Raw genomic sequence first — 14214 nt, 5'->3', positions numbered from 1 at the left:
ATTTCATCATAGTATCTATATATGTATAAACATTTCTTTTTTTCTCTCACATTAGACATCCAATCCCACACTTCTGGCTGCTCAACCTGCAAGTGAATTTTGCTATTTTTGTAAAAGAAGAGTGTATATAATGGAGCGAATGAGTGCTGAAGGTCTATTTTTCCACCGTGGCTGTTTACGTTGTGAACATTGCAAGAACAACTTACGACTAAGCAATTACTCATGTGATAGAACCATCACAGGAGAAGGTATTCACCGTTTTTTGTTGTTGTTTTGTTTTTTGACTACATCATTGATTGATAACAGGTTCATTTAAACACCAACCTACCTGAAACTGCTACTGTCAACCCTTTAACTGCGAAATTAAATTTCATGGTTATTCCAGAAATATCATTAAATATCTAATAAAAATATAGAATTGAAATTTTCTTCAAATCCCATTGCCTCAGTAAACTTGACATATTCCTCAACAAAAGATAAATTGGGTATACAAAACTGCTTTCTGCAGTCATCATCATCAGCAGCAGCATTCCAACGGTGACCATGTAGTCATTTCATATATTATGGATTACATTGTTCAATGAATCGTCTTTTTTAAAAATGTTAGGAAGGCTTAGCTGATATTTCTAGCAGATCAAGCAACCATGTAAAGGATCATGTGTTTAATTTTTGTTCTTGTTGCATATTTAGGGATCAAATCTTGTACTTATTGTACCTGTTGCCTTTCATCTCTTCAAAGTCAATAATTAACTAATAATTAACAAATAATTAACTAATCATGTCAGCTGTCAATCAAAGACCACTCCTACATTTCATACAAAAGATGACCTTACATCTAATTAAATTCTTCTTCTCCTCCTGTAACTTTTTCACTTCCCCACTTCTCCTTCTCTCTCTCTCTCTCTCTTCCTTCAGTTCTCTAACTCCTACCCTCTTTCTCTCTAATTCTCTTTAACTGCCTCTTCTTCTTTGACTTTCTCACTCACTCATTCTACTTCCTCAACTCTCTCTCTTTACCTCTCCCCTATTCCCATCTCTCTCCCTCTCTCTCTCATACATGTATATCTTCTCCCCTTTGCTTTTAGTGAGGTTTTACTGCTTCCGTCATGTTGGAATGATGAGACAGAGAAGAAAGCGCAGTTTAACAGAAGAACCCACAAAGGTCAGTGTTTCTGTTTCTATCTTCTATAATACAGTATGGACTACAGTTGTTCTGTGGTTGCTTATGGTGATCAGCACATGACTGAGCAGAGCTTTGACCAAGTCAATTCTAACAATGATCTTCCCTGGGAGGTGGGGAAATCAAGTGTCTAATACTACATCCTAAATTGTAGTGTAAATATCTACTTTAAGACATCAGGTATGGTTTAAGGGAAATTTGGTTACTGTTTCTAGTAGATCCTGCAACCATATAGAGGCCCACTCACAGGAATGAGGAATGTGGTTCTCATAGTATTTCTAATGTTGTGTGATGTCACTTGGTGCTTTGATGGGTAAATTGTCTAGCCCTAGGTCAATTCTGACTGAAACTATGATCAATGACATTCCAACCAGGACCATCCAGTTCTCTTCACCCTCAACCAAATATAATGTGTCTCAGACTGTATTATTCAGTTTGCCTTTCTTTTTCGAAAGTGACAGTATGTGATTTAAAAAATTTTTTTTGAGATTTGGCTGATATTTCCCACAAGGTGAAGCAACCACATTTAGGTCTCTTCATTGATTGTCCATGGTAATATTTTGGATTGTTATTGTTAATATTATTATTATTTATTAACTTAACTTCTGATTTATCTGTGTCACATCTCAGCTCTATCCCGTAGCTTAGAGATGTAACACTTTTCTCAACACAGAAGCTGTTCCAAGTATTGCTGCCAACTCTGTACTTCTTTTGCAGTTTGGTATTTGCAGCTTTTGATGCCAGAATATTTCTCTCTGACATGTTACCAAATGCACTGATCACTATAGGTACCACATTCACTTTTGAGACTCTATGGATTCATTTCATTTCCAATTCTAAGTCTTGGTACATCCTGACTTTATTGTCTTCACAATATTCTGATCCTCTGGTATCGCTGCATCAGTGAAGGTCCATTCTTTGGACTTCTCTGTCGGAGACTGATATCTGGTTGGTTGTTTTTGTTGTTGGTAGAATCATTAGCACACTGGGCGAAATGCTTAGCAGCATTTCACTCACCTTGATGTTCTGAGTTCAAATGCCACCGAGGTCAACTTTGCCTTTCATCCTTTTGGAGTCAATAAATTAAGTACCAGTGAAATACTGGGTGGGGGGATGTAATCAATTTGTCCTCTCCCCCAAAATTTCAGACCTTGTGCCTATAGCAGTAAGGACTATTATTATTATTATTATTTCACCGAGGTTGACTTTGCTGTTCTTCCAGGGTCGATAAGATAAGTACCAGTTGAACACTGGGCTCGATGAAATCACCCAGTCCCCTCCCCCAAAGTTTCAGGCCTTGTGCCTATAGTAGAAAGGGTTATTATTATTATTATCATCATTATTATTATTATTATTATAAGACAGCAAGCTGGCAGAGTCATTAGAGTGCTGGACAAGATGCTTAGCAGCATTTCTTCCGGCTTTACATTCTGAGTTCAAATGTTGCTGAGGTTGACTTTGCCTCTAATGCTTTCAGGGTTGATGACTAAGTTACCAGTCAAGTACTAGAGTTGATGTAATTGACTAACCTCCATCCCTACCTCCTCCCGCTACCAAATTCCAGGCCTTGTGCCTATAATAGAAAGAATTATTAATAATGTTGTTTTTTATTCCCATGTAAAATAGCGATATAGCATTAAAAGTTTCTGATTTTTTATTTTTTTAAAATTTTCTAATTAGAATTTGTTAGTTTCTGATAGACAAGAAAAGCAACATTATATTTGAAATGTAATTATAACTTGGTTTGTCAGTTATGTGTTTATTATTTATAATATCGATAATACTAATGGTAAATAAATTTGAAAATGGTTACAGGATGAACAAGATCTGACACCAGGCACATCACCACCTCGTATACCACCTTTGGCAGAAACTTACAAGAACACCCCAAGCACGTCACCCTCAATTAAAAAGAAAGGTGGTAAGTAATTTCTTTAGATTTCATTTCCATTGCTTTTGCGTTCTCTGACAGCCGTCCTCCTACACAGCTTGTTTACCACTTCACCTTAATAACAGCAGTGACTTCACCATCACTGAAGTTAAGTTGAGCCTGGTTGTTATTTAGACAGGTGACTGCTTGAAAAACTTAGGCATGGTTAATGTCTTTACTGTGCTCCCTCACTTACTTTGGCTTAGTCAAGGAAAGAAAGGTCAATGCCCATGGCATTTGCAGGTTTCACAGGATTAGCAAAAGATACAACTGTTGTCTTGTCTATTTTCTACTTTTCTTTTCATGTCTTTACACTGTGTGTATGTTCTATGTAGAATGTTCTGTAGTCTTCACTATCCCCCCTGGCATCATTATTTCATCTTCTGCTTCATCCTCTTGCAGCTCCCAAAGTCAAAGACGATTCTCAATTGAATCTGAAGAATACACCTGAAAGAGTAGAATTTGAAAACTATATTGAAGGTGTGTCAGAGGAGACTGAAGAAGAACAGTTTGAACACAATTTGAGGCCCTCACTATCATCTCAAGAACTTCTGGAAGCAAGTGACGAAGAAGAGAATTCAAGTGATTCTGAGTAAGTCAGGTAGCTCTTTCAGAAGCTATTCAGAAATCCTCTTTAGTATTTTAGTACGCAGAAAGGAATAGTTTTTTCCAAAATCACTAAATATATTTTAATTCGTAGTTTTAGAATTTAATGATAGCTTCTCCTTAATCGACTGAATTATCAAGGTGCATACAACATCCTCTCACCTCTTCCTGATACATCTAAGTATAACTATTTCTTGTTTGAAATATCTATTGCACCCATTTCTCCTCTGTAAGTGTCACACTACTTTCACCCTGCATTAATTTGGAATTCCTATTCTGCCCACATTGTCTTCTATAGATTAGGTCTATAGTCAACCAACCTTATTGACCTTGCTTATCTGGATGACATCACATTGACCTCATCAATTTGCCCTTTCTTCTCTGACTACATAATGTAATCAGAGCTCTAGTATAGACTTTACTTGAGCTTTATACAAAGCAGTAACTGCTCAAATTTAAATTATTTTCATACTCTGAAGGCAAACCTTAATCTTTGAGTTTAGTATTGCTATATATATGGAGATAAAATTAGAGCGAGAGAGGCATAGCATTTATTTGTAGCAATCTACAGTGACAAAACTGTTTCTTTGCTCCATGTAGCAATCTACAGTGACAAAACTGTTTCTTTGCTCCATGTAGCAAATTATCTTTGTGCTATTGGAAGAAGTCAGGCTGAAGAATGTTTTCAATGTCTCTGTTTAGGGAACAGTTGGGGGGCCTGGTGCAAGGTGTGTGAGATTTTGAGACTCTGTAAGAATAATAACTATGTAAAAGTAAGTTTGAGGAATGGAGGGTGGGTGTAAGTAAATCATTAAACCAGCACTGTGTTGATTTTGATGACAAAGGTTCCAGTTCATCCGATCAACAGAAGAAATTAATGTTCAGGTGGTTGAGTACTCCACAGACATGCATACCCTTAACATAGTTCTCAAGAAGATTCAGTGTGACACAGAATATGACAAGGCTGGTCCTTTGAAAAATAGGTACAACTCATTTTTGCCAGCTGAGTGAACTGAAGTAACTTGAAATAAGTAACTTGCTCAAGGATGCAATGCACTGCCGTGTATTGAACTTACGACTTTGAACCGAGTACCTTAACCACTAAGCCACACACACCTTCACATGCAAAGAAAGCAAGGTGAGATGTAATTGAACCTTGGGCTACACCACAGCTGGTAAAAGAAGAACGAGGCTAGGGCAGAGCTGCATCAGCAAATGTTGTAATAGAGTTGTCTGACAGGATCAAAAGATGAGACAGACTTGACTCATTGTCAGTTTAACTTGAGTGGAAGTTATGGCAAGCTAAGATCACCAGCAGGCAGAATCTTCACAATTTCCCCTCTCTGTTCTTCTTCACAGGTTTTGCTTCTCTGGGGTGGATCATTGCAGACTCTTTCCAGTTGGGCCCACCTGACCTAATTCTCCTCATCCTCCTTTTCTTCTGCCTCTTCTCTTTCTCTTTCTCTTCTTCCACCTCCTCCTCTTCCTTCTTTCCTTTTCTTTTGCCTCTTCTCTTTCTCCTCCTCCCCTTCCTCCTATTTCTACTCTTCTTCCTTTTTTCTGCCACTTCCCTTTCTCTTCTTCCTTCTCTTCTACCTTCTCCTCTTCCTTTCTTCCTCTTCTCTTCTACCCCTCCTTCCCTTTCTCCTGTTCCTCATTTCCTTCCTCTTTCTTCTCTTCTTCTTCCACTTCTTCTTCTCCTTCTTCTTCTCCTCCTCCCCTTCTTCTTCTTCTTCTTCTTCAACTGCAACCATCAGGAGTTCCCTCCCTACACAAACTTTTACTAAGGCCATCCATGTAGCCATATTTCAAACTGAATGTCAACCAACACTAATCTCCCCAGCCTAATATGGGCCTCCAAAGATGAGGAACACTGCACCACCTCTCTTAGCTAAATTGTAGTTTAGAAAAAAAAAATTTTTTTAAACTATTTTTCCTACATTCCTTCAACTCTTTATTAAATGTTACTCATGTTAGAATATCCGTTAGATTAATTCTATGTAACCAAATGTTGGTTAAGTATTTAAAAACTATTTAAAAGAACTGTTCTTTGTATTTTTTTTATTTTTCCATAAATTTTATGCCAAGTATGTTTTTGTATTCTTGTATTCCCTCCTATATTTTGACACTGAATTTATGAAAATTCAATGTTTAGACTGATAATTGTATTTTTGCTCCCATTTGTATCTGTGTTGTTATGTCTATCATTATGAAAGCACGTGCCCTTTGACTAAAAAAAAAAACAAAAAAAACTATCACCTCCCTTCCAACACTCCCACTAATTCTTTATCCATTTTACATTCCTTATATATTTTCGGAAAGACCTCAGGCATTCCTGTTATTCTAATCAACCTGATCTCACCATTTTTTTTTCCCTTCTTTGTTATCATTTTTTTCTCTCCTATTAATTTCCAGTGAAGAACTTTCCGATCTGGAGCTGTCGGACTTTCTGTCCCAGTGGTATGGAATTTATAACTCCTTGTAGCTTGGATTGAGCTGTTGTCTCTTTACATTTGTTGCCTTGCTAAGTTGTTTTGTTTGTTTCTCAGTTTTCAACTTGTTTTCTGCATGAGTTTTATCATTTGTTCACTTTGTTGTATATAGAATTTTTCTTTTTTGCCGCTTTTTAAAAAATATATATCACACACACACACACACACACACACACACACACACACACACACACACACACACACACACACACACACACACACACACACATTCACACACACGCACATATTTGCAGATATACACACACAGGAACATATACAGATGTGCATACTAATACGTAGAGAAGCACACGCTAACAATCATAGATGTGTGCATTAATACATGCAAACGCGCGCACTAATATGTGCAAACTACTACATGCAAACGCATACTAACACATAGATGTGTACACTAACATATAGATGTGTACACTAACATATAGATGTGTACACTAACAAATACAGAGGTGCACACTAACACATCAAACGTGCACACTAATACATCAAATGCGCACACTAATACATCAAATGCGCACACTAACACATGCAAATACGCACACAGCTACATGCATACGCACATATAGTCACAGATAGGGTGATGGATTGAGAGTCTTCAGGATGCTGGACAAAATGCTTCATTGTGTTTGTCCTGCTCTTTACATTCTGTCTTTCCAAATGTTGCTGAGGTCAACTTTGTCTTCCATTCTTGTGGGTCAATAAAATAATGTACTTGCCAAGTACCAGAAGTGATGTACTCATCAACCCCCAGCTTCTCTTCTCACATTTCTGACCATGTTCTCATACGAGTGAACACACTGGGCAAAATGCTTAGCCATATTTTGTCTGTGTTAATGTCCTGAGATGAAATTCCACCAAGGTTGCCATTGCCTTTCATCCTTTCAGGGTTAATAAAATAAGTACCAGCTGATTGCTGGGGGTCGATGTAATTGACTTAGCCCCCTTCTCCTTAAATTGCTGGCCTTGTGCCAAAATTTGGAACCATTATTGATGGGTAGAATCAGTAATACTTTGTGGTATTGAGTTAAGTTTCGTTACAGTTTGAGTTCAAAATCGTGCTGAGGTCAGCTTTGCCTGCCATCCTTCAGGAATAATAATAATAATAATAATAATAATAATAATAATAACTATTATTATTATTACTATAATCATCATCATCATTTTATGTCCATTTTGCCAAGCTGGCATGGGCTTGATGTATTTTAGAGTGTCTAACCTCCTTGTGATTTTATTTCATCATCTGCTGCTGTTCTTCATCTTTCCATTCACTGCAGTCCTTGCCTCAGTTCTTAATCATTTGTAATGATAAACAATTGAGAAGCAGCAGCAGCAGCCAATGCTGTTGTTTGTTGTGTGCCATTATTTTGGCACGATGTTTCTTGATGGGTGGCCTTCCTAACATAAACTGTTTTTACAACATAGACAAGGTGCATTCTATCATACCAGTAATGGTACAGAGGCTGTCTTCGTAGCACTAGGCAGAAAAGATGTTTAGTTAAAATCTAGGCTGTCTTTGTGCCACTCGGTGGAGAAGAGAGGTTTAGTTACCAAGCTATTAGTTTAGAGAGGAGAGTAAACTAATGGCAGCTGGACATACTTCTTGGTCTTGGGAGTGCTCGGCGTTCCAAATGATAATTAATGAATTACTCTGCTTTAGATAATTAAGCACCCTTATCACAGTTATATAAATGTAATAGCCAGCTCCTTTGATAAGATGCTTACAAGTTTATCTTTCCTCAGTAAATTAGAATTATTTTCAAATACAAATAGTTTTATGGGTTCCGGTCTGGTTTTTCATGTTTAGCAGTTCAAATCCAGATAAGACCTGTTTTGTTTTTCTTCTTTCTTGAAATAACTGCAAGCTAGACGTTTCTTCTACAACTTGGCCTTCTACTTATTCTTCAAATTAATTATCATTATTTTTACTATTGTATTATTAGTCTTTCATTTCACTGCATTGACTCGTGTTTTGGGGCTTCAGTTGTCTTAAATACTTTATATGTTTGCAACGGCCGAAATCATAATTTTATTTGAATTGAATATATTTGATGACTTGATCACCAAGCCTTTTATCAACATGGAATTAAACAAACACTAGTTCAGATAAATCTTTTCAGTTACAACTAGCAAAGGTCCCTGATTTCTTAGTTTGATTGTATCTCTCCTTCCATTAAAATGTGAACATAGTATTTATTAAGCTATATTTCAAAAGGCACATGTTGTTTTCACAATAACCTTTAAAAAATATCTATATCCAACAAGTGGTTGGCAGTTTCAATCTATTTCCTTTTTAATGTTCAGCTTTTCCTATTACATTAGATTAAGCATAAATCTGATCAAAGAGTAAACTAAATTGTAATCCAAGTCTTATCTAAATTGCATCAAAGCTTTTACAAACACATGATACAGTTAATAAAGCTATAAGTAATGTGTTCTTTTGAAATAGCCTATCAAACTGTGAACAGCTTCACTTTAGATATATATGCTGTTCTAATTGAACTGTTGTTAACCATACATTTTTGGCAAGATGCCAGATGCAACCAGGCTGACCTGTGTAATTAACAAAAATATGAATATGTTAAATAGAATTGTTGTTGTTGTTGTTGTTGTTGGTGTTGGTATGGTTGTTGTTGTGGTCGTCTATTTTTTTTTTTTCTATTCTGTATTTTCTTTCACAAATGCATTGTCTCTCCTTCCAGAACTTTTTTCGTTTTTAATAAATGAATTTCCAGGACATTTTATATTTTACATTCTCTGTTTTAAGTATCGCCCCTCCTTTTAATTAAAAGAAAAGTAAAATAGTGCAAGAGAACTATTTTCCTAAGTCAATACTGTTGTGTAATAGATTTAGTCTTAACTGTTTGTTTTAATTTGTGTTTTTACTTATGTAGTCTCATTTCTCAGAGCATGCTTGGTGTGTCCCCTATGTACTCCAACATGTCTGGTGTGTCCCCTATATATTCCAACTTGTCTGATATGTCCCCTATGTACTCCAGCATGTCTGGTGTGTCTCTTTTGTACTTCAACATGTCTTGTGTGTCCCCTATATACTCCAACTTGTCTGGTGTGTCCCATCTGTACTTCAAGGAACTCTAATATGATTTGTGTGTCCTGTCTGAAATCCAACATGTGTACTTTAGTCTATATTCCAGTCTATCTATTTTGGACTATTGGAACTATAGTGTATATTTCTAATTGTCTTAACTTACAGTGTCATCTACTTTCAACTGTCAGTACTTTAGTGAGTCTACTTTGGTTTTTTATATATTTTTTTTTTTGTACTCTGGGTTCTTCCGTGCTCTAATATTTTGTTCTGCTCATTTATCACATCTCCACTATTTGATTGACCTGTAATCTATAACTTATTTTTTCAAAACTTTTGGTAAAATAAATTGCCAAAGTTAATCAATGTCTTTCTATATAGTATGCCGCATCTCTTTGATCAAAGAAATCAACTGTGCCATGCTGTTTGCTAAATGTTTGCCAAATTGCTTTCTTTGGTTTCATTATTCACTGAACCAACTTGTGTCTGTAATTATTGCTGCTTTATTTCCCTTTTTATGATTTGCAATATATATATGTGTGTGTGTGTGTGTGTGGACATAATTGAATTTTGAAAGTTTATTTTTTTTAATGTTGTTCATCAACAAAGATTGTATTCCTCATTATATCTCTGAATTTTGGAACAAATATAACTTGAATGAAGTTTCAACACCAGATATAATATACCTTACGGTAACTTCTCAGAAGTTTCGGTTGAGTCACCAGTATGTTTATGAATCCTGTGTGTGTGTGTGTGTGTGTTATTGAATTGAGATGTATCAGGGAAAATGTTTTGGAACTAAGTGTGTGTTAACGAGGAGGGAAGAATTCACTGAAACTTTATGTTGCATATGTGAGAAGTGCTATGATTTTGGGGATCAAGATCTGGGTAATGAAATATAAAAGTTGCATAGAAGGCTGGGAATAAGAAAATGGTTTGATAGATGAGCAGAGTATTGCTGTATGTGTGTGTGACAGGGAGAGGAAGAGAAAGACAATGAATTGTGAAGAATCATGGGTATAAAGCCAGCAATAGATGTTGATAAATGGGATGAGATGACTGGGTCATGTGTTGAAGAAGGTTGAAAGTGATTGAGTGAGAGAGAGAGGTAATGGAAGTGAATGTGCAAGAAAGGAAAGGAAGAATTAAAGAAGACATGGCTCAAGATGAGCTGAACAAGGGAGACGGTGAGCGGGCATGGAATGGATAAGATAAAACAGAGAAGATTGTTTTGGAGTTGCAAGACTAACTTCTGCTTTAGTAAGAAAATGGTCTTGAAACACCTGCTGTTGTTGCATATGTGTGCGTGCTTCTAGCATAATTTCCAGCATACAAATTGATGTAATACATAGCGTAAACAATTAAAAACCTTCACTATCTCTCCAAATCCTGCTGCACTTTGCATGAAATTGTTGGTCCTCCAAAGCTGTCTTGATTTATAAGTTGACCTGTTTTATTTGGTCATAAATTTTGATCTGTAAAATTTGAATTGTATGCTGGAAAATACAGAATAGATTAGATTTTGAGCCACCAGTATTTCTAAGAGTTAAGAATTGTCAAAGAATAGTCTTATTTCACTGAAAATCATATGTGGGGGAGTGGATTTTTTGCATGTATATATATATATATATATATATATTTGTGTGTACATCACATGACCTTGTGGCTGAATATGTGCAGCAGATTCAATTCATCAAGAAGAATTCTGTAAAATGGCCATGGACCCTCAGGATACTGCAGCACGTAGCCTTGCCTTCCATTCCATGACTGCAGTGCATGGTGCAGATGTTTATGCCATGAGTGTTTTCTATATGTTTAATCTCTAAAAGGGTTGGTTTGTTTTCTTTAATCTGTTTTTTTTCTTTTGTTTTGTTTATTCTCTCTTTTCCTGTGTATATATCACAATGAACCACTACTACGCATTTTAAGAAGAATATTTTCAAGTTTGAGCACGTCTCTTTTACAGCAGTTATTTATCTAATCTTTTTCTCTTTTTTTCCCCCAAAATACAGAATTGTATCATATCCGGACTTAATAACTTATTTATTCACCATCGTAATACAAACTGAAAGAATGTTTCCTATGACAGATAAATCTTTGCCCTTTTTGATTTATATGTGTGTATTTGTGTGTGTGTGCATGTGTATGTATATACATGTGTGTGTGTGTGTGTGTGTGTGTATATATATATATATATATATATATATAGAAAGATAGATAGATAGGTAGAGAGAGTAGAGTGTCAGATACTGCTCTCAATGTTTCTGTTCTGGCCTGTGCCTATATTAGAAACAAGTCCTTCCCCCTACATTTCAATCCTTGTGCCTTTACTAGAAAGGATTATCATTATTATTAGCACACCAGCAAAATGCTAAGTGGTATTTCTTTCATCTTTATGTTTTGAGTTAAAATTTCCACTGAGGTCGACTTTACCTTTCATCTTTTCGGAGTCGATAAAATAAGTACCAATCATGTACTAAGGTTGATGTAATCAACTTGTCCCCTCTCCCAAAATTTCTGAACTTGTGCTTATAATAGAAAGGATTATCATTATTATTAGTAAGGTCGCAAGCTGGCAGAATCGTTAGAACATTGGGCAAAATACTTAGCAACATTTTGTCCATCTTTACAGTCTGAGTTCGAATTCCACTGAAGTCAACTTTGACTTTCATCCTTTCGGGGTCGATAAAATAAGTACCAGTTAAGCATTAGGTTGATGTAATCAACTTACTCTTGCCCCTGAAATTGCTGGCTTTATGTGCCAAAATTTGAAACTGTTAGAAAATATTATTATTATTATCATTATTGTTATTGTTATTATTATTAAGGTGGTGAGCTGGCAGAATTGTTAGAACACTGGACAAAATGCTTAGTGACATTTAGTTCGTCTTTACATTCTGAGTCCAAATTCTACCGAGGTTGACTTTGCCTTTCATCCTTCCAGGGCTGATAAAATAACTTACAGTTGAACACTAGGGATGATGTAATTAACTTACCCCTCCCCCAAATTTGCTGGCCTTGTGCCAGCATGCTAATGATTCTGCCAGCTCGCTGCCTTGAAATGCTACGATGTTATATTATTTTTCAAAGAAGTCATTGTGGAAGGCAGTTCCACCCAAGGCCAGTTTTTCCTCAAGAGTAAATAATAATCTTTGCCTTTGTGGTGATAAATCAACTCTGTCACATCTTTTGTCTTCGGTAGATGCTATGATTTTGGATTGATACAGTAAAATAACTTTACTCTTTAAATTAGTTTCTTGATCTTATAGTTTGGAATTGATGTGTTTTGTATGCATTCAGAGAGATTGTGGTTTATAACTGGGTTCTTTGGTTGGTTGTAAACATACACTTTGAAGGGGGACCCTGGATATTTTGTACTAGGTACCACACTAGTACTAGGTACCACACTAGATCACAGCCATTAGGTACCACTTTAGATTACAGCAAGTGGATGTTACTAGAACACAGCTATTGGATACTACTGGATTACAGTTATTTGGATCCATTTTAAATTAAAGCTGTTAGATACCACTACATAATAACTTCAAGATACTACTTTGGATCACAGCTAGTAAATACAATTAGATTACAGCTATTGGGTACGAGGGTATTACTCAGTACTGCTGGACTGCCATGATTTATTGTGTCGTTCTCATTAAATGTGCCTGTTTTCATGTATCATTTGTCAAAATTAGTTAATGTGATACTACATGTAATAGTGATGCCACATTTAATACTACATGTAATAGATACTACCTATAATAGTTAATTGTTTCTTATCTGCGTTAGTCTCGACTTTCTCATTTTTATGTTTCGTCAAACCTACCCAAAGTTGAATATCATGTTAGATTTGCTATGATTTATAAACAATTCTAACTTCCTGAGGATAATATGTATTCTAAATCTGAAACAGTACAATGCTTTTTGTGGCTTATGTGTGACTTATGCCTCTTTCAACTATAATAAAGACAATGTGTTGAAGGACAATAGCTGCTCTGAACTACAATAGAGACAGTGTCAAAAGGGAATAGTTTTAAACAACTTATATACATAAAAATGTCCACTGGAATTAAATTACTGGTTAACTACTGTAAAGTATACTGTTACAATGGTATGTATTACAGTTAACATATCCTGCACTTTTATATGATAGAAACTAGCTCATAAGAGGTACGCAGCCACAAACACCTGCCATCCACTAAATGAGTTTCTATGTCATTGGTTGACCTTTTAGAAATAGCAGTTGACTCTGCCTAATATCACATGCTATAATTTTAAGAAAGATATGAACAAGATTTTGGATCATGTAGTTCTTGATAAACTTTGTCTGACTAAAAGACATAAGAGTCGTAGTTGGCCTGGAGTTAAATGTCAATTCCATCCAATCAATATCTGAATTTACTATTTTTTTAAATCCAGTCTTGCTTTTGATCACCTCACCTTTTACTCTTCAATTACAATTGTCTCATTCATTATATCTAATCAACTGTAATCAAGTGGGTTTATGGCTAAAGGTATTCATTCCTACCATGACCATCTCATCATTTTCTTTTCTTTTTTTTTTAAATGGTAGACTGTAATAGGAGAAATATGTGTCTGCTACTTACAGGCAAGTTGAGCAACCTCACGGAGGTCTTCGTGTTGAGGTTTTGTCTGTATTGTTACAAGGTTCAGGTGCCAAGCTACTGAGTTAAAAATTTTACCATACCATTGTGTAGTATCTCTGGATAAGTTACTACACCTCTGTTTGCCTCAGACTACCTGAATAGCATTGGGTTCCATTTTTTACTTTGTGATTACAGGGAATCCAAATGTAAAGAAAAAAACCCAACAAAAACAAAAGAGAAATTCTTCCAACCATCTGCAGATACTGAAATTTACCCAACCTATTCCATCATTGCTTACGAAAAAAAACTTTAAAGAAATTCACACTTTCATTTTAGTTTAT

The 14214-nt window shown here is 35.7% G+C and overlaps 1 protein-coding gene across 16 annotated transcripts in view; it reads left to right on the top strand.

Annotated features, from left to right (window-relative positions):
• The window catches only part of LOC106870794 (uncharacterized), a 233643-nt gene that overhangs the window by 143576 nt on the left and 75853 nt on the right, over nucleotides 1–14214 (top strand). For 11 of the 16 annotated variants that reach the window (XR_016244500.1, XR_016244498.1, XR_016244497.1 and 8 more), the window contains exons 16-20: nucleotides 56–248; nucleotides 1086–1162; nucleotides 2996–3101; nucleotides 3513–3702; nucleotides 6132–6176. Coding sequence is in view for 11 of the 16 variants with exons in the window: in XM_089363952.1 (XP_089220078.1) it covers nucleotides 56–248; nucleotides 1086–1162; nucleotides 2996–3101; nucleotides 3513–3702; nucleotides 6132–6176 (611 nt within the window). In the remaining 5 variants the exon portion in view is untranslated. The remainder of the gene's footprint in view (nucleotides 1–55; nucleotides 249–1085; nucleotides 1163–2995; nucleotides 3102–3512; nucleotides 3703–6131; nucleotides 6177–14214) is intronic. The other 5 variants (XR_016244501.1, XR_016244499.1, XM_089363954.1 and 2 more) reach the window with 1 other exon arrangement.

Source organism: Octopus bimaculoides, chromosome 15, assembly GCF_046866305.1.
Source record: "Octopus bimaculoides isolate indiv1 chromosome 15, ASM4686630v1, whole genome shotgun sequence".
Lineage (NCBI taxonomy): Eukaryota > Metazoa > Mollusca > Cephalopoda > Octopoda > Octopodidae > Octopus > Octopus bimaculoides.
Note: the sequence above shows the minus strand (reverse complement) of the source record. Positions and strands in the feature narration are given on the sequence as shown.